This window comes from Grammomys surdaster, unplaced genomic scaffold (genome assembly GCF_004785775.1).
Source record: "Grammomys surdaster isolate TR1022 unplaced genomic scaffold, NIH_TR_1.0 134, whole genome shotgun sequence".
NCBI lineage: Eukaryota > Metazoa > Chordata > Mammalia > Rodentia > Muridae > Grammomys > Grammomys surdaster.
The window spans coordinates 8,740,594-8,761,661 of record NW_021604592.1 but is presented as its reverse complement, the minus strand read 5'-3'; the positions used below and the strand labels follow the sequence as shown (position 1 = coordinate 8,761,661).

Sequence of the window (21,068 nt, the reverse complement as noted above, 5' to 3'; positions counted from 1 at the left end):
GAGAGGTCAGGCCTGCCTACATCCACAGAGTCCGGCTGGGCAGGGGGCTGTGCCTAGACTCACCAGGATCTGGACAGTGAGAAGCCCCTCCCCGGCGTCACGAGCGTCAATGGTGAACTCCACGGGCAGGCTGGCAGGGATGCCAGAGGCATTGAGGCCAGGGCCACTGGCCCGCACTTTGCTGGCGTCATGGGCTGGAAGCACTTTGATCTTGAAAGGGCTTGAGAAACAGAAGGAATGGACAGTTGTCAGGGAGTTGGTGCTTGGGAATTGTGAGACTTCCCACACATGGACAGAAGGAGAGACTCTGCAGGGCAGCATGGAGAGGCTGTTTCCCAGGACCAGGTGACATCTTGAGTCTTGGAGAAGGGTCACTGATGGACTCATTGTACATAGTGTTTTCTTCAAAGAAAGATGCTGTTCATTGTTAAAGAGTCTGTATGCTTTCTATGGCTCTTTTCCTTGATGTTTATTTGGTGCCGAAGCTACTGGTGTGATACTACCTTCAGGACAGAGAACCTTTGAGCAGGGCAGGATGGGATAGTCTGGGAAGGAGGGTTAGACAGATAAGGGGGGCTCTGCCCAAGTCCTGGCCTTGAAGATGAGGCCCCAGGAGAAGCTCTAGCTCAGCATGGATTACCCAAGGCTGGTCCTCACCTGCGTGGCACCTCCTGGTCTGCATACTTGACAGCTACGGTATAGGGCCCGTCAGTGGCGGGTGTATAATGGACAGTGTGGGTACCATCCCCATTGTCACGCACCTCCACAGGCTCAGCCACACCTGGACAAAGGCAGAGGGGTGTCAACAGGGCCTCCCGGAACCTCACTCCACTTCCCTCTTTGATCCCAGACATTCCGTACCTGTGGGTCCCAGCACGGCCACCTGCAGAGGGGCCCGGCCAGCTTGACTGCAGTCCACTGTGAAGGTCTGAGGTACCCGAGCCCTGACGCCGGTCCCTAGGCCTGGCCCTGAGCACTTCACCTTCCCAGGGTCTACCACATCTTTTACAGGAACTCGGAATGGGCTTCCTGGGAGGGTGAGAACAGAGGAGGGGGAACTTGGTGGTTAGCCTCTGTCCACTGCCTGGCAAAGTCTGTCTTCCTGAGCTCAGGAGCTACAGAGCAGGCAACCTCCCTGCTGAGAGGTCCATAGAGCAGGGCAACATGAGAAAGCAGTCTGGAACTTGCTTAGAAATAAAGAAAACAAGAGTAAGCAAATTTGACTGCAGAATGAGACAGGGCAAACCTCACCTTCTTAGACTCAGCCTGGGAAGAAAGCCCTCCTAAATCTTTAAAATGTTAACAATGGAATATTTTTAAACACAGCTTATGTCTCGTCATTGTAGTTGAAACATGAAGAGGATATGTAGAACTCAGTAAGAGAAAACAGTGTCTCGTTTTAGCAGACCTCTTCCTACAGTAACAGAAGACATGACACACCCAGGCAGCTGGGCCGTAGGACAGCAAATCCAGTCAGTGGATCTCTATGACCAAAGTCTGGTGCAAGGGCCTCTGAGAATGAACTAGAGGGTTATCGCAGCCACGCCGCCTCCTGCCCTGCTCCTTGCCCTCTGCAAATCTCCACATCCACCTCTCCCCATGACCCCAGCATCCCATCATCCTCTTCCCAGAGCCCACCCCACCCTCCCTCTTTGCCCACCTGGAATGGGCTGTCCCCCAAAGGTGATGTTGACATCGTAGTCTCCGGGGGTGAAGGGGATGTACTCCACTGTGCAACTTCCGTCTTTGTTATCCTTGCAGGACATCTTAGCTTCTGAGGGGCCCTCGATGGCTAGGCCAAGGCCTCCTGTGCCAGCACCCCTATAAAAGACCACTTCCGTCAGCTGTTCTAGAGCCAGTGAAAGGGATGGAAGGGATTGGGGGACAGGGAGGGGGAAAAGAGGGCAGGCTGCTGGGGGCCCGGTGCCAGGAAGGATAGGCTGTAATAGGCTGTCTGGGAAGCGGAGAGGAATGATCCTTGGCCACCTCTGACAGATGGTAAGAGGGCAAACAAGCAGAGATCAAGATGGACATGACCTTGGGTCAAGGTTAGGCAGAGAGGAGGATACCTGGTTTCCACAGTGAATCGGTTGGCCTTGTTGACCAAGCCACCCTCCAGGCCTGGCCCGAAGGCCCGGACTCGGGTGGGATCGCAGCCCTCAGTCACACCCACTCGGAAGGGGCTCTTGGGCACAGCTACGTCATCATATAACACCTCCACCAGATGCACACCTGGAAGCCAGTCACAGTCAGCCAAGGAGCACAGAGCCCCCCATCCTTGCCCACCCGAGCATTCTCTGAGCCATTCCCTACCGCCAATTCCTTACCCTCTTCATAGGCAGTGTACTGCACGCGGTAGGTGCCATCCCCGTTGTCTGTCACATAGGTATCTGTCTTAGCACCCGAGGGGTTGAGAACACGAGCTGTCACGTGGTTGCCGCCGGTAGCTGTTAGAGATCTTGCGTCCACAGTGAATTCGGTGGTCACCTCCCGCAGGACACCTAGATCCAGAGAGCCATGCTCACTCAGCCTTCATGCAGGCCCCTCTTCATCCCTCACTCCATAGCTGTTCCTTCAAGTAGAGGCAAGTCTCCTCCCTGCGCCCTTGCGAGTCTCAGGCTTTTCCTCCTCCTCTGCCTTCTTCACTATTTACTACCGTCCTCGGCCGCCATCTGCCAGGCTGAGGACCGTGTCTTACATGCCTCTGCTCGGCTCGGTTCTAGCTGAGTCTGGCTCTCTTGCAAGCAGCACAGTCACGTAACTGTCCTCTTGATTCCCGACAACCCCTAAGACATGGCTTTCCCTCTGTCCCCCTTGTATGTTCTCAGCTTTATTAAGTCTGAGATGTCTTAAATTGACAAGTTCAAATATTTCCCCCATTGAAGTTCCCCGGGGGTAGATGCTATTTTGTGACAAGAGCAGAGACCAACCCTCATGCCCTTTTGGACCCCCTTGGTGCCCTTCTGGGGTGTTGAGCCCCTGACACCTCCATCTGCCCATCCCCCAGCTCTCCTCCCTCCTTCCAGACCGAAGCCCGCAACTCGACACTGTGCTGCTCTTCTCTTACCATGTGGCTCCACACCAGGCCCAGAGACCTTGATGCCACTGGTATCAACTGCAGGCTGCACGTGGACACGGGTGGGGAACTTGGGTATGGGGTGGCCGCCATACTTGATGGTGATGGTGTAGGTGCCGGGGAAGGCGGGGCTGTAGGTGATGTGGTAGGTGCCGTCTGCGTTGTTCTGGATCAGCACCTCAGCTTTGACTCCAGCGTCTGACAGGATCTCGATGGTCAGCTCGGCCTCGCCCGCTTCCGAGCAGTCCACGGTGAAGGTGGCTGCCTCTCCAGCCTTGCCACGCTCCAGGCCTGGCCCGCTGGCCCTCACCTTGCTTGGGTCGAACACAGGCTGGATGGTGGCCTTGAAGGGTGAGCCAGGGACGTGGGCTTCAGCAAACAGGATATTGATGGTGTACTCGCCTGGCTCTGTGGGCAGGTAGCTGACTGCACAAGATCCATCACCATTGTCTTGGCACTCAATCTTGGCTTCGCAGGGGCCCTCGACAGTCAGCCCCAGGCCTCCTGTGCCAGCCCCCTTGGTGTCAATGGAGAATGGTGCCGGGGTGCCTACAAGCCCACCCTTGAGACCAGGGCCATATGCACAGACCTAGGAAGATGAACACGTATGTTAGCCCCCTGAACTCTTGGTTTCCCCTATGCTCCTAGCCTCTGTGGCTGCCGCCTAGCTAAGCACCTTGAGCCGTAGCAGCTACCACAGAGTGGCTACAGCTCCAAGAGAGGACATGGAGACGGAGAGGAAGTAACAGTGAGATTCAAGCTCAGGTCAGATTCCACGGCCAGCTCTGAACAACTAAGCTGTCTCTAAGACAGGTCTTATACATATAAGGCCTTATATAGAGGAAGGTCCTGGCCCTGGATGTGCCTGCTCCAGGCACATCTGTCCTTCTGGTCTGTGACTAGAATGCATCCATCTTTTCTACCATCCATCCCCCATGTACTTACCTTGGAGGGGTCAGGGGGCAGGACGCCTTCCACAGCAAAGGGGCTGCCAGGCACTGGGTGACCATCATAGGTGATGTCCACCTTGTAAGGTCCCTCTTCAGGGGGCATATAGCGGACAGCCTGGGCTTCAGCTCCACCCCCGGGCTCCAGCTTGCACGGGATAGGCCGTCGGGAGGGTGAGGTCATTCGCACATCTAGTTGGCCCTGACCACCAGCCCCTCTGGTATTCACCGAGAACGCCTGTTCCTGTCCCACAGCTACCTCTGGATGGAGGGCAAGGGATACCGTGAGTAGACTTCAGGGGCTCACCCAAACACCCCTCAGCCCCAAGGGTGGCTCTTTACTTACTGCTGTTGAGGCCTTGAACTTTGACTTTGCTGAGGTCCAGCGGGGGTGCCACATTCACCACAAAGGGACTTTTGGGGACAGGATCCCCACCGTAGGTCACTGTTACTGCCATGTTGCCCTATTGGGTAAAAGAGAAAGTCAGAACGGGGTGGCTTAGTTACATTCCGGTAACACCTCCTTGGGCGCTGCAGTTCATTGACTTAGAGCAAGAGTGGGCAGGAGACAGGAAGTGGACAAGGGCCCAGAATGGGTCTGATGAGGCTGAGGAGGTTATATTCAGGTCCCATCAGCAGCAGAGGGAAAGGCACGAGGGGATGAGACATACCTGCTGGACGGCAGTGTACTTGACAGTATATGAATAGTCATGGTTGTCAATGATTTCAAAGTCTCGCACGGCCTCGCCCTTGGCCGCCCCGGCAAAGTGCACATCCAGCTTGGCCTTGCCAGCTCCCTTGGTCAGCACAGTAAAGTGAGTCGGCTTTCCAACTTCCACACCTGGAAGCCCCCCAAGAGAGAGCAGTGAGGGCCTGAGGACCAATTAATCCCAACTCATACCCGCCCCGCCCTTGTCCAGACATCTACCTGTGCGGCTCAGCCCAGGGCCCTCGGCCTTGACCTTGCTAGCATCATGAGATGGGTCCACCTTAATGTGGAAGGGACTGGCAGGGATCTCCTGGATGTGGAAAAGGCTTAGTCAGGTTTCCAAGGGAACAGTATTGAGCTAGATACTGGTCAGCTCATCCATCCAGGTACCCAGTGAGAATACAGCACCATTGTGTTGGCCGAGGCACACCCAAACGACTCACTCTACAACCTCTGTGTAATTGTGTTCTGCTTCAGAAACAACTCAACCACCTTCTCAGACTTTTAGCATGCAAGCCTACGGCTACCAGCTGTAGCTGAGGGCTGCCGTACCTGGTTGGCAAACAGCACCATGATCGTGTAGTGGCCGGCCCCCGGGGGTGTGTACTTGACTGTGAAGGTGTCGTTGTCATTCTTGATGATGTCAAAGTCAATGTCAGCTTCCACAGGCCCCACCACGCCGGGGGCACACTTGATGCCGATGCTCACATCACCTGAGGGGAAGAAGCGGCCGTGCTGTGCGTGAGGCTCATGGGCTTCGCCCATTAGAGGCTCCTGGAACTGTGACCAGGCAACTGGTTCTAGTGGATCCAAGCCCTTCCCACCAGAACGCGCCCCCCACCCCCGAGGGAGTGGCCACGCCCCCGAGGGAGTGGCCACACCCCCCAGAGGGAGTAGCCATGCACCCGAGGGAGTGGCTCACCTTGCCCAGCTTCACTACAGTCCACTGTGAAGTAGGTGGGTTCGTTGGCTTTAAGGCCTGTCTTCTCTACTCCAGGACCGTACACCTTTACCCGCTCAGGATGGCTGCCTTCTCCCACATTCACCTGAGGGCAGGGGTTTTATGCTCAGGGAGTAGGCATTGCTCAAGGCTAACCCTTCCCAGCAACTCCCCACCCCTAGCCTCAGTAGGACCAGTCTTAGCCTCTTTGTGGGGACCTTGAGGAAGGGAAATACTCAGAGCATCCAGGACAGCCAAAATCTGCTGCATGGGGACCGCATTCTTTGGGACTCCTGGCAGTGTGCAGGGGGCAGCATTGGTAGACATACCCTGAAGGGGCTCTTGGGCACGTTGACACCTCCCCAGGAGATGATGATAGTATGCTTAATAGGCTTGGTAGGCACGTAGGAGCAGCGGAAGGTACCATCGCCATTGGGGATCACCTTGACGTCGATGGGGCAGCCGTCTGCATCCTGTGGGTACCAGCCAAGCAATGTTCATGGAAGCAGAGAAGGCCACAGGTCTCTCAGTGCGCCCTCTGCTGGATCAGGCAGACTCTGCACTTCTGTATTCCCAACCAGTATCTACACACCCACTCAAGGTCCAGCTATTGATGTCAGCCCATGAGTCTAGTGCCACCTGCTTTGGTGGCCAGTACCTACCCCGGAAGCCAAAAGACTTGGCATGAAGTCACCTGTGTGTGCCCTGCTTCCAAACTTATGTTTAGCTTATGTGTTAGTAGTCAGGAAGAGGCTAAATCAATGTTCCTAAAATTGATTAACAAGCTTTTAAAAGAACTGTCTCCTTGGAGCTTCAAGCCCTTTAGGGTCAGTGGACACTAATTTGTTAAAGTGACTTGAAGCCAGTGTCCCATATGGTGAAGTCATCTTTCAACTTCAAATTATTGATTAAAAAATGAACCTTGAAAATGCTTTTAAGATTATCATCTGTAAGAAAGTATGGTCTTAATTTTCCACAGACCTATAACCACGTGAGACTCAATCCTGTCTTTCTGGGATACTACAACCTCCATTCTGGAGGCCCCTATGTGGGGTAGCGGGGCACAGTGGAGACAGCGGTGTCCTACCTGGGCATAGAGCTTCAAATCTCCCTTGCCAGCAGCACGGGCATCGATGGTGAACTCGGCAGGCCTGTCCACGATGCAGCCAGTAGGTTCCAGTCCAGGTCCAAAGGCTTTCACCTACGTTCCGGACAAGAGAGGGGGCTGGGTTGGGGACAGGAGGGGGAACAGAGCGCCCGAGCCCAGTCCAGACGGCGTGTGGGAGCTCGGACCCCACCTTGTCTGGGAAGCAGTCTGGAGGGGCTGGCTGAATGTGAGCTATGAAGGGCGAGTCCCGGATGTCCTCGTCGTCACAGATGACGTGGACGGCATACTCCCCGGGCTCCGTGGGCCAGTACCGCACATCACAGGAGCCGTCCCCTTTGTCATCACATTCTATCTTGGCTTGTGAGGGTCCCTCGATGGAGAAGCCTGGGGAAGGGTCAGAGAGCATAAAGCGCAGCCAGGCCTCAGGCAGGTCCCCCAATGTTTCCTTCTGCTCCCAGCCCAGTTACTCCTATGTCCCCACTCTATGCTTATCCTGACAGCCTTCCATGTCTCACTGTCCTCCCCAGCTCCTCCTCCACGTCAGTCCTTTTCATCACATGGCTCATGTCACCCAGCCACTTACCCAGCGTCCCCACTTCTGTGCCGATGGCTTCCACCACGAAGTCAGCTGACTTGCCCACTTGGCCAGTCTCCAATCCAGGACCCCATGCCCGCACTTTCTGGGCTCCAGCCTCTGGGCTCACCTGGACCTCAAAAGGACTAGGAATAAAGGAAAGAGCTGGCATCAGTGTCAGGAAGTGCCCCTGTCAGAGGCAGGCCTTTCCTCTTCCTTCAAGTCTCCAGGAGCAGCTTCCTTTCCTTGCAGCAAATGACCCAGACAGGAGGATGCAGACAGACAGGAGGATGCAGACAGACAGGAGGATGCAGACAGGGAGGAGGCATTGTGCTTACCTGCGGGGAATGGCGTAGCCACCCCAAGTGATGGTCACCACATACTTCCCAGGTACCACTGGGTAGTACTCGCACTCGAACACGCCGTCTCCAGCCTCTCGAACTTTCACTGGCTCCTCTGTGCCCTCTGAGGAAATGAAAGGTCGGGGAGTACAGGTCAAAGTCTGGGAATCCCAAGTTCTTCTTCCTCTCGAGGAGTCCTTGGGACTCAGGCCCATCTGAGAAAGGTGCTACTAGTGGGCAGAGCTGAAACCTCTGGCAGGACCACGTGTCACCCCTGAGCACAACAGCCCAGTGGAGGACACAAGGTAGAGACAACCAGCTCCAGTTTCAGACTGGGAAACTGAGGCAGAGAGGAGTGTCCATGGGTCACCATGTCTCTGGAATCTCGGGATGGGGCTGTGTGTCCTGGCTGTCATTGTTCTCAGATTGTCAAAACTTCTGTCCAGTCCCCCAGCCCTAGGACCTGGCACTCACTTGGACCCTTGACTGTGACCTTGAGCTCTCCACTGCCAGCACCCTTGGTGAACACCTTGAAGTCAGCCATCTCTTTCACACGGACACCTTTGGGCTGCAGGCCTCGCCCAGAGGCTCTGCAGGCGTTGGGATTACAGGCTGGGGAGAGGAAGAGAGAGAAGGTTTGGGTGCTGAATGGCCCTGGACGGAGGCCAAGCTCCTTGTCACTGACCACTTTACTGCATGTGGATCTCCTAACCCCTCCCAGGCACTGGTCATGGCCTCATGCAACCCTGCCCCATGCTTTCTGTGTCCAGCACAGAACTGGGTCTGCTGGGAGCAATGCTGGGCGCTGGGCAGAGATCTGGCTGCAGACCCAGGTCACAGCCTTTCCTTGGAGCCACTTGAGACAAAGACATGGGTGATTCTGCACCGAGTGGGCTAAGAGACAGGCACACTCTCTACCCACACTAAAGGCTTTCCATTGTAGCCCTAGGCTTTCTCAGCATCTCCATAGCTGCCTCACAAACTGTGGCATGCCACAAGACATCCAGCACCGCCATGGAACAAGAGGTATTCCATGTTGCACGAAGCCTTCTGCTGCGCATGACCAATGCATTGAAACAAGCCTGGTACAATACAGAAAATGGCATGGAACTCGTGGGGCACCGCGAACCTGACAGTGACATATAACCTAGGCCTGCCAGAGAACACAGCCAGCGGCACAGAACTCAAACGCTGCCACAGAATTCGGGCTCAGCGGCTGGAGCCAGGCGTGGAACATTGGTAGACGGTGGGACAGAATCTAAAGTTTGTGACAGAGACCACAAGGCGGACAATGGAACAACACTAAACCTGCCAGAGAACACACACCACGGCTCGGAACGCTAGCCTGTCACAGAAGGCCACAGGACGGGAGCAATCCACACCGTGTGGGCATGCCACAAGCACAGGTGAGGCCAGCCAGCTATGGCCATGCCTGGCCCCACCTCCACTGGCGAGTACTAACGTGGCGCCACTCTCTTGGCCTGGTGGATGATGGGTACAGAGGGGGTGGGCGGCGGCAAGGGCACTGAGTACAGGGAGAGAACCAGTTGGGGGTAGGTTCACCAACTGAGGGCCTCGCACACGGGTGAGAGCATGCTATGTGTGCTCCACCAGTGTACCCCTGTGACTCCTCTCCCAACCCTTCCAGGCGACCCATATTCTGGTCTCTTTCCCTGTGGTCTCTGAACCCCCTCTTACCCATACCAGCCTCCTTGGGGTAGAGAGATGATACAGGAGATCCCCCAGAACCCCAGTTGCCCCTGTGTGACTCAAGCCCACTGTTAGCTACCACCCCCACCTCCAGCCCTGTGGGTGAAGTGCTTCATTTCCCATCAGTCCTCAGACCTGAAGTTTGGTGACAAGCTTTCTGTGTCTGGCTTTGGTGAGGTGAAGTACCCTTACCTTCTGCCACATGGACTGGGAAAGGACTCCGGGTGATGGGTGCACCAGCAAAGGCCACATGCACAGTGTGTGGCCCCTCCATCACAGGCCTGTATGTGCAGCGGAATGTGTTGTCACCCTTGTCCTCCAGGGCCACCTCTACTGTATCCCGCCGCCCCTGTGGGTCCACGATCACCACGGCAACATCACCAGTGCCAGCCCCTGCAAAAAACAAGGCTGTCAGTACCTGGTTCTCGATCAGGCTCCCTTATCCTGAAACCACCCCACCACCACCACCTAGGATCTGTCTCAGCCCCACACCCATACACTGTCAGAGGTTATCACTCAACCCATCTCTGGCTGACACTTACCGGCAGTATAGATGTCAAAGTAGGTGGGTTTGTTGGCCACATTACCCACAGGTTCCAGACCAGGGCCACGGGCTGATACCTTGTTGGCATCTCCGAGAGCCATGCCCACATTCACCTCAAAGGGACTACGCTCGATGTTCTGGCCAGCAAAGAGCACGGTCACCTGGGGTGGGGGCGGGGGGAGGCAAAGGTTAGCTCTTGGGGAGACTAGTTCTGAGGGAATGGAGAGGCAAAGTGAAGGCAATGAGAGTGGGCTGAGGGGCAGAGGCGAAGGCAACAGTCGTGAGCAGACAGGAGGGCAGAAGGGCAGGAGGACCTCTAGGGAGATACCTTGTGTAACCCAGCAACCTTGGGCACATAGGAGACGGCATATGTACGGTCCTTGTCATTGTTGGGAACCACTTTGGCCTGTTGGGAAGGAAAAAGATTGTAACCCTTAGTGATTCCATAATCCCGGGTCTCTTCTGTCCCAAATTCTCTCTGGTTCCAATCCCCTATTAACCCCTTTGTGTCCAGCACCCAGCTATACCTCCTCCGTGTGCCCCTCGGGGTCCTCGATGTAGACCAGCACCTCTCCCACACCAGCGTCGACTGTCTGCACAGTGAAGTGGGCAGGCTGCAGCACAGTGTTGCCCTGGGGCTCAATGCCTGCGGACAGAAGCAGAGCCCAGATCACTCAAAGGTCCTCTACCTGCCTAGATGCCTCCCTCGGGAAGGCTCTTTGGACTCCATACGTACCGGGCCCGTAGGCAATGGCTTTCTTGGGATTCAGCTGCTTAGAGCGGACAGGGGCACCGGGTTTGAGCTTGGCCTTAGGAAACTGGGACAGGTAGGTCATGACGGAGTGCTCATCCACGTTGGGGTCCACAATTTCTTCAGGGGCAATCACCTGCGGTAGGAGGAAACGACTGTTGCACGCTGCTCTCCCAGTTCCCTGTCTGCTTCCTTGCCAGGTATCTGTACAGTCCTTTCCTCTCCATTTTCCCTCCCCCATAACCTCCCTATGCCATTTGCCAGTGTACCTGGGGCACCCCGAGCCAGTCATCGGCTTGCTGCATGGCCTCTCTGGCATTCTGTACAGGCTGGTTGGGATCCCAGGCTTCCCAGTCAGGGCAGAGACCTAGAGAGATGGTGGAAGAACGTAACAGTAAACCATGGAGCTAGCACAGAGTCTTTGTTCGGCCAATAATCTGAGAGGCCATGGCTTCACATCTTTCTTGCCAGCTCTAGGACCTTCCCCAGTCAGGTTCCTGCTATCCTGGCATTGCAACCAATCACCATGTCAAGGCGTAGCAGTCCTTGCTAGCATCAACAATGAGGCCTTTCTCTCCCTCTGATGATGCAGCCTGGCACCAGCCCTACCAGTCAGCATCCTGCTTAACCCAAGACCTAGCAGAGACCCCAAGCCCCAAACCCCAACAAAGGACCCCCACATACATATCATGCCAGCTGCCTCAGGGTGGACAGGAGGTGAGGACCCCGTCTCACAACCACATGATGCATCTTCACTGGTGCCCAGAAAGCCCACCACTCTGAGCTACCCCACACTAGCCTTAGGGATAACTCTCTCTCTCCCTTCTTAACTGCCTGTTGGGGAAACTGAGGCATCCAATGAAGCAGTATTGAAGCAGGAAGACAGATTCCTCTGTATGGATATTGAGAGCCTAGCCTCCTTGCAGATAGAATGCTGACAGAATCCCAGCTCACTGTGAAGGGCTGGTTGTAGGGTCAGGGGCAGCTTGGTTCAAGGCAGAGATAGAGGGGTTGACACCAGTGGTGAGGAAGGGGCCCCGCTCACAGACTGGAATCCATGACTGGCTGGAACAGCTGAGCTCACTGCTGGCAGCCACACCAGCTTTGGGCAATGGCTCAGCAGCTGGGAATGCTTCCCAGGCTGCATGCCCCCGCCTCCTGTCCCTGCTCCCCAGCTGACCCCAGGGCGGGGGAGGATTCCCCAAAGGGGCTGAAGCTCCTCTGGCCAACCGCCCTCACTGTAGATGACAGTCAGGAAGGAGTTAGACCTGAGGTGGGGCTCTGGCCTATGCTGTTCAGTCCTCTAAGGGTTCTGATCTGTTCAGGTCTAACCAGGCTGGCCCATAAGGGCAGGCCATGGCCACCTGTCACGGGACAACACAACACCATCCTGGCCCTCAACCCTTTCTCAAAGCCATCCCCAGGGTCGTACAAAGAGTCATTTCTTTATGTAACTAAGGACTTCTTGCTGCAAGTCCCACCTATTTCCTTTCTTTCCACTAGAGTAAAACAATGGTGTCCAGGTGACAAAATAAAGCCCCGGGTTCTGGGGTCACTTCTGGAATTTGTTTTCAGACAAATCACTATCCCTGTCTGGACTTCTAGGCTTGCCTATTAAAAAAAAAAAAATGACTGGTTGGAAACCTTCTCTTGCTTCTACTGAATCTAGCCCCAGCAATCAGGAGAGCTCGATCCCAGCCGTGATTTCTGGAAGAGGATCAAACCCCACAACAATCCTGAGCCATAAGGCCCTGGGATGGGCATCAATACAAGCACGGGCCTCACTCGGTATCTCCAGATTCTCTCCTAGTCTACTACAGGGCTGAGGTGTGTCCACTGGCCTACTCACCAGGGGCACAGTTGTCAACCAGGGCACCCAAAGCCTTGCCATCCTGCCAGTCCCGGTTGAAGTTGGTAATGGGCAGCTGGGGCACCTTGTTCTGGATCCAGCCGAGCAGACGCTGCTTGGGGGTCTGTTTGCGGGCATCCTCATCATCTTCATCCTCCCACATGGGCATGGAGATGGAGTAGTGAAGGATCAGCGTCCAGATCAGGCCCAGGATGAGCTTCAGGTTCCCATCCACGATGGCCTTGCTGTCTGCAGAGAGAGGGGAGCAAGCCCGCTCAGAAGGGCACCTCGAGGTGGTACCTTCCCTCACCCACACTGCCCCTGGAGCAGCTGTTTGAGCCATAGAGTAAGATTCCTCCTCTCTCTGGGACCTATATTCTCTGCCTACAAGTCTTTCACTCACTCCCATGGACCTCATTGGATGTGAGGTCTCCTCTTCAGAAACAGTTTGCTTCCTTCTCTGGTACCCCTTCCTCTAACGAAGACCATCCAGTACTGGGGTCTACCTTTCACCTAAGCAGGTGTCCTTCTGAAATGCAGACCTCTTAGGGCCAGACAGTGACTCTGTTTTGAGTCCGGGTCTTAGGTAGCCTGGACTATGGCTCTGAATTCCTGATCCTCCGACCTTTGCTTCCTGAGTCGTGATATTATAAGCATAAGCACTAGACCGTTTATATAGTGCTGGGGTCAAACTCAGGGCCTCGTGCATACCAGGTAAGCACTCTAGACTAAGCCACATCCAGGGCTTCTTGTTTTATTTTAGCTGTTTTATTGACACAGGCTGTGTATATTAGAGAAGATAATCGGATAAGCTTTGACAATAGGGCATACCTACAAAACTATTGGCATGAAATAAAAAATAATAAATATAACTGTCACTCCTCAAATGTTCTCATATATACCCTTCTGTGATCCTCTCTCCTGTCTGTCATGCCCCTGCCTTTCCAGGCAACAAACCATCTGCTTTCCAGAGAGCTTGCATTTTATAGTTTTATATAAGAGAGAACAATTGATAAATTTTTCTTTTCTTTTAGCTTCCTCCACTCTTGACCTTGAATGTGTGTGTATGTGCATTCATATATGCATATGTGTGAGTGTATGTGTGTATGTGGTCACATGTACATGTGTGTGCCTGCATGCATGTGTGCATGTGTGTGTGTGTGTGTACCCGAGAGTGTACCAGACATCAATGTCAGGTATCTTTCCTAATCACTCTCCACCTTACTTCTTTCAGACAGGGTCTCTCACTGAACCTATCAATTTGGCCAGACTTGCTGGCCAGGCATCCCAGGCATCTCCTCTCTCCACCTCCCAGTATTGGGACTCCAGGTGCACCAGCTTTTTATGTGGGCGTCTGGGATCTGACCTCAGGCCCTCAGGCTTGCACGGCAAGTACTTTACCAACTTAACCATCTCCCCTGGATTTTATGTTTCTATGGTGGGGCTCAAACTTTACAGTGTCTCAGTAAAAGTGGATGACTAATTTGAAAGCTTAAAGTTGAGTAGGACCAGATCAATCCTGCCTACATTCTGTCCCTAAAGCTAAAAGGCCATCTGAGAAACACAGCGTCTGGGAGGAGAGAAGGTGTACACAGTACTTGCTCAGATAAAACTTAGAAGTCTCGTTGCCTGATGTTGAGGGTCTATAGTGTCCCCCAGGAGGGAGGGGAAATACCACACATGTGGGCTCAATTCTCAGGGATACTTTGGACCACAGCTGGTAGACTATAGATTTTGGCATCCAGCTTATTTGTATAGTGAAATGAAGGTCTGAAATCTATCAGCTTCCCTGAGCCCTGCATGTAGGAGGCTAGAAGGTGACTGGAGGCTCTGTCTTGTTTACTGGTGTTTCCTAAGAGACAGAGATGGTGAGATTGTAGGCACCCTATTACGAATTGTTTTCTGTTCTCCTTTCCTCATATCAGAGGGCCTGGGGAGCCTCTGTCATCCTCCGCTCCACCCCCACCTGCCCCCAGGACAGAGGAATCCATTTCTCCAGGGCCTCCCCACCACTGATTCATCCTTCCTTCCCTAGCAGCCCTGAGGCCCGCCCCTTTCCCCTGGCTTTACTGCAGCACAATGGTTTGGCAGCTCTCAAATTCCATGACACACCACCTCCCGGTGCTTGTCAGTGCTTTCGCTCTCTCAAACACGGGCTCACGGCACTTTCACACAGTCTGGACACCCGGGGAACCCTCCGCCCCTCTCACAACTGCCCAAGCCCAAGCCAGGCTCACAGACTCCTGGTGACTTCTTGAAAACCTGGAGCCAGACCCCTGGGAGGGAGACCTTGAAGCTGCAGTGTTGGGAGGGGATGGAGCTGGTGGTGGTGGTGGTGTCATTCATAGTTGCTGGAGAAAGAGGTTTCTCCCTAGCAACTGGCCCTGGGCCAGACAGCAAGTGGTCTCCAGCTTGGGACAGAAGGGGGTTGGGTAGCAGGCCCAGAACTACACCCTGGAAGCTATGACCTTTCTCTCCTTCCACCCTCTTAGGAGGCCAGGCAGGGGAGAGGGTGGTGGAGCTCAAGTCAACCCAGGCTTCTTCCCCCACGGCATCCCACCAAGAGTCTGCTTCTCTGCTGGCCTGGGGATCACCCCCTAGGGGTAGGAGGAGCCAGACAGCTAGCTTGTGACCCCCACTCCTTGCCTAGAATAGAGAGGAGGAGTCAGGGCTGGCCAAGGGAGGGGCTGGGACAGCTGCTGTCCCCTCCAGCCCCTCCCTCAGCTATTGGCTCTAAGAGAAGGAATAGCAACTGGAGAACAGCTGTGGGACAGAGCTGCCTCATAGGCCTCTTTGTTTGGAGGGGCTGAGAGGGTGTGTGTGTGGGGGGGTGGGGGGTTGCACCCAGTGTTGGGGGTAAGAGGGGTACCGAGCTCCTTCAACCCAAGCCACACCTAGAATTCTTCTTCCAGGTAAACTTCTCAGCTGTCAGCAACCTTGCCAGGGCCCAACTTTCCTCCTGGTGAGAAGTGGGGAGTCTCTGAGTACCCCTCCCTTAGGTGCCCAGATTCAGTGCTGAGACAGTATCTGGTGGGAGACCCCTTCCCAGTTCTAGGTAGGAAAGGGAGCCAGGGTAAGTCGGATGGTCCCTCCTTAGGATACTCCCTTTCCATCCCCTAGGAGTCTCTGGCTGGTGTGTGTGCCCCTTCCCTCCAGCCTCAGCCGCAAGCCCAGCTCAGTTGCTGAATTGCTGACAGCTTATCTCATCAGCACAGGGAGAGCCACTTGGCCCAAACAGGGCACAATTCCCCTTCCTCTCAGCGGGAACCTTGGAGCTTCCCTCCCGCCCCCAAACCAGCACTAGCTTCTTCCCCCTCTACTCTGAGCCGGCCCCTTTGCAGCAGAGCCAAGGGGGCTGGAGCCAGGCACCACCATGGGGGGAGGGGAGAGGTGCACAGGGGAAGGATGAGGCCTGGAGAGGGGCCCACCGCCCCCGCAGCCAGCAGGGAAGGGAGGTTGAGCCATTTCCTATAATGTCTTACAGAGGCTGCAGACTTTCCCCTGGAGACCCCACCTGGGCCAGTCAGCACTGCCTTTCAGATCCCAGTGTAAAGGGAGGTGTAGGTGGGGAGCAGCCCCAGACCTGACTTATTTTGAGCCCCTTAGCTCCACACACACCCAACACTCTCCTAAGTTTTAGCTCCACCACATCCACCAGGGCCCCCTCCCCCACCCCTTGTCCTCGGGCTTGTCCTTCTGGAAAGCTCAGAGACATCTGCTGTGTCACGGAGACAGGGCTATTTCCAGGCCAGAGCAGGAGGGTGGGGTGTGGGGGGGGGCGGGTAGTACTGGGACTAGAAGAGGTAAGGCCCAGGAAGAAGGCTGAACAGGGCAAAGGGCCCCAGACTGATCTCAGCTGCTAATCCCAGAGGCCTGGAAATGTCCCTGAGGGAGACTAGGGAGGGAACAGATAACTAGTTAAATAGTGAAGTCTCTGGGGGCAGCCTGTAGTGGCGGACATCACCTGGCACCATATACAGTTCCCTTCCAGGGCCTGGGGCGCATCCTCCCAGGGAGGTCCTTCCAGTATATCCCAGAAGAGCTCTAAGAGTTCACCCAAGGTGCAAACTGGAAACCTTGGTCCTAGCGGGGCAAGGCTGTGAGGGATTAGGCAGCTTTTTGTCACTCAAAACCCACCCTGGGCTTCTGGATTCCCAGGACTAGTGTGTCTCCCCACCCCCACCCAGAACTGACACACCTTCCAAATCTGGTTACACTCAATGACTTCCTCTCTTCCTCAGCCTTCCCCTCCCTCTAGGGCAGCTTGACCCTTAGCTGCAGCCAATCCCAGGCCAGGCGGTGGGTTGGAACAGGGCATGGACAGGCAGGAGTCCCCCTCCCAGGCGACTGAAGCGACCAGGGCAATTAGGGGTTAAAGCTCCCAGGACGTTGCTCAGTGCCTTTTTAGGTTTCTGAGGCTGGGCTCTGTTTGCCCTAGTCCGGCCAGATCTCAGATGGGGAGCACATGCCTGCCAACCGCTTCGGTGAAGCTTCGGGCCACTAGTCTCCCCGGCCTCGGGGCCCTGAGAACCCAGAGATGGTTGGGACCTGCCTTAAGTCAGCTTTTGCCCAGAGGCGAAGGGGAAGCCATTTGCTTTCATGAGGGTGGCGGGATACACCCCCAAGGAGTTAACACTGGGCGCCAGCCCTGTCCTCGCAAGCATGTGCAGTCAAGGGTTGCCCGATGGAAGGAAAAGAGGGGACACTGAGCAGGCTGGTAGGAGTGTGTGTAGGGAAGCTGAAGCTAATATGTTCGGAAAACTTCGGAAGGGGACTTCTCAGGGGTGCCGCCTGTCCCTAGAGGGGTATCTGGGCTCCAGCCGGTACTGGTGAGGGAGATATCAGACCAGTGTCCTCTCGTGGCAAGGGAACCGCTTTCTGTTCCAGCTCAGTCCCCACACCTGTGCGCCCTGTCCCTACCCCCTGCTGTAACCGTTCCCTGTGACCCGTACTGACCGATGGACACCAGCTTGATGTGTTCGCGCTCCAGGAACTCCAGGGCCACAGACACATTTTCCAGCTTCATCTGGCGGAAGTTGGGGCGCGGGTGGAACTTGCGGTACATGCGCTTCTGGCTGAGCACTTCGAGCAGCGCGATGAGGCGCAGCCCGTCGCTGAGGTCTCGCTGCAGGTCGGTCAGGCGCTTGCCCACACACTTGAGGTGCTCGTTGCACCACCGCGTGAAGGTGTTCTGCTGGATCTTCTTCCACGGCGCGTCCTCCGCTAGGTCCTTCTCGGTGGACGGCATCTCGTCCGCCTCGTCAACCAGGCCGAAGCCGGAGGCGTCGGAATAGTTGCTGTTGTTCATCATGGTGGCGCGGCGGGGGGCCGGGGGAGTGCGGCCTGGGGGTCGGGCTGTGGGTGCTGTCCGGGCGCTGTCGGGGTGGGACGGCGGGACACTGAGCTCTCGGAGTCTCCTCTAGCGCTCTGGGCAGCGGGGCTGGCGGGCCTCCTGGGCTGAGCTGCTGGGCTGGCCGGCTAGGGCTCTCTCTCCCTCCCGGGGCGGAGCGGTGCTCGGGAAGTGCGGGCCGGGCCGGGGCAGGGGGTTTAAGAAGCCCCCGGGCTGCCCACCCCCCCCGCCGCGCCCGCAGCCCCGGGGTCCACGTCAGAGCGCCGGCCTCCCAGGAATGCCGCCCGGCCCGCGGGTGGGGGCCGCGCTGAGCCCCACGGCCCCGCCTCCGCCCGCCCGCCCCTCCTCCACGCAGCAGGAGCGGGATGGGGTCGGGGCGCTGGCCCCGAGCTTCCCCCACGTACACTGTACACCCCAAATCTAGTCTCCGCCATTTAGGGATGAAGTACACTCCTTCCACACCCAGACTGGGTTAAAGAAAATAATGGGGAAACTGAGGCAGTGGTTAGGATTAAACAAGCTGATCTGGTGTTGACAGAATTTTCTGGAGTTGGTGACAAGGCTGTTGACACAGCCTAGGCGTCCTGGCTTCTAGCCTGGTTGTATTGTCCACCTGTGAAAAACTCAGAAAGGAAATTGTGTGTGTGTGTGTGTGTGTGTGTGTGTGTGTGTGTGTGAGAGAGAGAGAGAGAGAGAGAGAGAGAGAGAGAGAGAGAGAGAGAGAGCGAGCTCCAGAAGGAATAGGGACACGGGAGAGACTGAGTTCAAGGGGGCTCCCTGAATTTTGCCACTTTACAAGAAGAAAATGCTTAAACCCTTATTTGGAATCCAAACCCAGGGCCACAGGGAAACCAAGGCTCCTGACCCTGACTCAGTGTCCCTGTCACTAGCCCATTTAGACTCACTGGCTCAGAATGAATCTGAGCTCAGGAAAAGGGTACCCAGTGAGTCACTTTGTGTGCCCCCCTCCCCCTGTCTGACTCAGCCAAGTTGATGAGGGGACGGAAAGACTGCCCAGGTATTACCAGGGAGCCCCCTGGGCAATGTGCCCATGTGAGCCACAGGGCAGATCCTCCCAGGAAAAGTACAAGTGTGCCAAGTAGCAGGGAGAGCCCTGGCAGGGTAGCCCAAGGAAGTGTGCCTGGGGCAAGTGGGCACAGAGGGAGGCAGGACTGGGCTGAGGGCAAGCTCAATAAGGAATGCTGACAACAGAGAAACTGAGGCAACCTGCACACACAAGGGAACGAGCTGCACGTGCATTTACATAGGAAGGAGAGGTCAGATGTCCTCAGCTCTTTTGGGTTGTGTGTCCTCTGCTTCCCCATCCTTCTAAACTAAACACGTTTAGCTTTGAAGGGAAAGGGTCCTTAATTCAAGCCGTATGACAGCTGAGGCTTGTGTAAATCATTTTACCTTATTTCCCTCCCTTCCAGTCATGAAGAAAAGGAAGGGGTTAATAACCCGTCTTTGGGGGCCTTTCCCCAAGGGCAGATGAGAGCAGGGCCCACTGTGGCCTTACAAAGGAGTTTAGGGAGCAGGAGCTTACTGTGAAGCTTCCGTCAATCATTTTTTCCTTCTCACCTAAGGAGCAAGCCTGGTCCTTGGGGGTGGGGGGAAACAGAAAGGGCTAGAAACAGAAAAGGGACCTGTAGTGCATGGTGTGAGTAGCAGGGGTGTCTCTAGAGGCCCTGATAGTGACAGGAGAGGTATAAATAGCTAGGGCCCTGCAGCTCATGTTCTGTTGGCTGCCTGTGACGAGGTGCTCAGGAATTCCACTCTCCTGTTGGCAACCCCCCTCCTTGTCTCCCAAACTGTCATTCTCCCCAAGCCACCTTCATCCCTCAGCCAAAACCCCCAGCAGGCACTAGCACTGTCTGTTTGAAAGACAGCTCTCCTGCGGAGGGATGCCTAGCTCTGGACACATAGCTGGATCATACAAGCAAAGTTGTGTGTGTGTGTGTGTGTATGTGTGTGTGTGTGTGTGTGAAGGCAGCCTTTTGACAGCCAACTGAGTAGGTTCTACAATGTTGTCTTTGTTGAAGAAACCAAAATACAGATCTGAAAAAGAATAGATTACTCTCTGAGCTACTAGAGCCGGAGAAATTAGAGTTGGGAGCTGAGCCCTCACAGTCACTCATGGCTCTCAGACACCTGGTGGCTGTAATGAGGATCTCCAGTCAGGCCAGCGACTCTGTTGAGGTGGAAATGTCCAGAGAGGATTTAGCAAGGGAAGAGAGACCTCCCAAGGACAGCTTCCCTTGCCGTCTCTTCATTTTATTATCTCACTCTGGGAGATCTGGGAGATGGGTGTGCAGGCCACTGGTCAGCAGAGCAGGGCACAGAGTGCCAAAGGATGATTCCCGTCACCCTCCTCCCCGAAACCGGAGCCTGTTGCTCTCCAGGATAAATCGGGGCCTGACTCAGGCCCCAGCAGCCTGTCCCAGTCAGCCTACCCAGGCGCAGGCTGGTGACTCAGCCCTCAATATAGCCCATGAGCCCAGGCCTCAGCCTCAGCCATGTAGGCAGAACAGACCGTGCGCAATGCTGTCCCAGGGCCTGCCAAGAGGGGCCCCCACCCTGAGAAGAGCTAGTATGTTCCTCCCACAAGCCAGGCAGAGGTCCCAGGAGGGGCTTTACAGGTGGTTTCATCAGCTGAGTGAGTGTGAGAAGTGTTGGCTGGGGCCATAGGCCGTTTATAGCCCCCTGAGTATCTGTTGACCTATCTCAGGAGACCAAGTTGCCTGGCTTGCCTCTCACCTGAGCCTGCCTCTCCCATCAAGGGACACTGCTTACCAGCCACCAAGCATAGCCATTTATAACAAGTTGAAGCCACAGGAGTGAGCCAGATTAATCACGTTTGATAAGTTTGGGTTTTAGACCCAGGGACATTCTCATGATCACCTGTGATGGTTCCAGGACTCCAGAGCAGTAATTCTGACAGTCAGGGATACTGTGGCCTGGTTTGGATATGAGGCAGGGGGCAGAGGGGAGAGATGCATGGGCTGAATCCAAGTCTCTCCACTTCTAGATCTGAAACCTTCAGTAGGCTACACAACTCCTTTGAGCCTCTATTTCCTCATTTATAAAATGGTGTTAAGAGCATCCCCAAAGAATGCGCAAAGAAACCAAACCAAACCAAACCAAACCAAACCAAACCAAACCAAACCAA

At 55.3% G+C, this 21,068-nt stretch overlaps 1 protein-coding gene across 4 annotated transcripts in view; it reads right to left on the bottom strand.

Moving 5' to 3' along the window:
- Nucleotides 1-18,178, bottom strand: part of Flnc (filamin C) — a 28,294-nt gene extending 10,116 nt beyond the window's left edge. For 2 of the 4 annotated variants that reach the window (XM_028762537.1, XM_028762538.1), the window contains exons 1-27: nt 17,506-17,797; nt 12,550-12,798; nt 10,970-11,067; nt 10,686-10,836; nt 10,477-10,595; nt 10,278-10,355; nt 9,948-10,110; nt 9,598-9,798; nt 8,170-8,307; nt 7,693-7,819; nt 7,364-7,500; nt 6,971-7,164; nt 6,760-6,873; nt 6,002-6,145; nt 5,655-5,778; nt 5,285-5,445; nt 4,952-5,042; nt 4,695-4,864; nt 4,370-4,487; nt 4,022-4,284; nt 3,068-3,665; nt 2,328-2,501; nt 2,070-2,232; nt 1,661-1,821; nt 862-1,029; nt 658-781; nt 64-220 (exon numbers count right to left, since the gene is read on the bottom strand). In XM_028762537.1, the coding sequence (XP_028618370.1) occupies nt 64-220; nt 658-781; nt 862-1,029; nt 1,661-1,821; nt 2,070-2,232; nt 2,328-2,501; nt 3,068-3,665; nt 4,022-4,284; nt 4,370-4,487; nt 4,695-4,864; nt 4,952-5,042; nt 5,285-5,445; nt 5,655-5,778; nt 6,002-6,145; nt 6,760-6,873; nt 6,971-7,164; nt 7,364-7,500; nt 7,693-7,819; nt 8,170-8,307; nt 9,598-9,798; nt 9,948-10,110; nt 10,278-10,355; nt 10,477-10,595; nt 10,686-10,836; nt 10,970-11,067; nt 12,550-12,798; nt 17,506-17,797 (4,677 nt within the window). Of the gene's footprint in view, nt 1-63; nt 221-657; nt 782-861; nt 1,030-1,660; nt 1,822-2,069; nt 2,233-2,327; nt 2,502-3,067; nt 3,666-4,021; nt 4,285-4,369; nt 4,488-4,694; nt 4,865-4,951; nt 5,043-5,284; nt 5,446-5,654; nt 5,779-6,001; nt 6,146-6,759; nt 6,874-6,970; nt 7,165-7,363; nt 7,501-7,692; nt 7,820-8,169; nt 8,308-9,597; nt 9,799-9,947; nt 10,111-10,277; nt 10,356-10,476; nt 10,596-10,685; nt 10,837-10,969; nt 11,068-12,549; nt 12,799-17,505 lie in introns of all 4 variants that reach the window. The other 2 variants (XM_028762535.1, XM_028762536.1) reach the window with 2 other exon arrangements.
- Between the last annotated feature and the right edge of the window lie 2,890 nt (nt 18,179-21,068).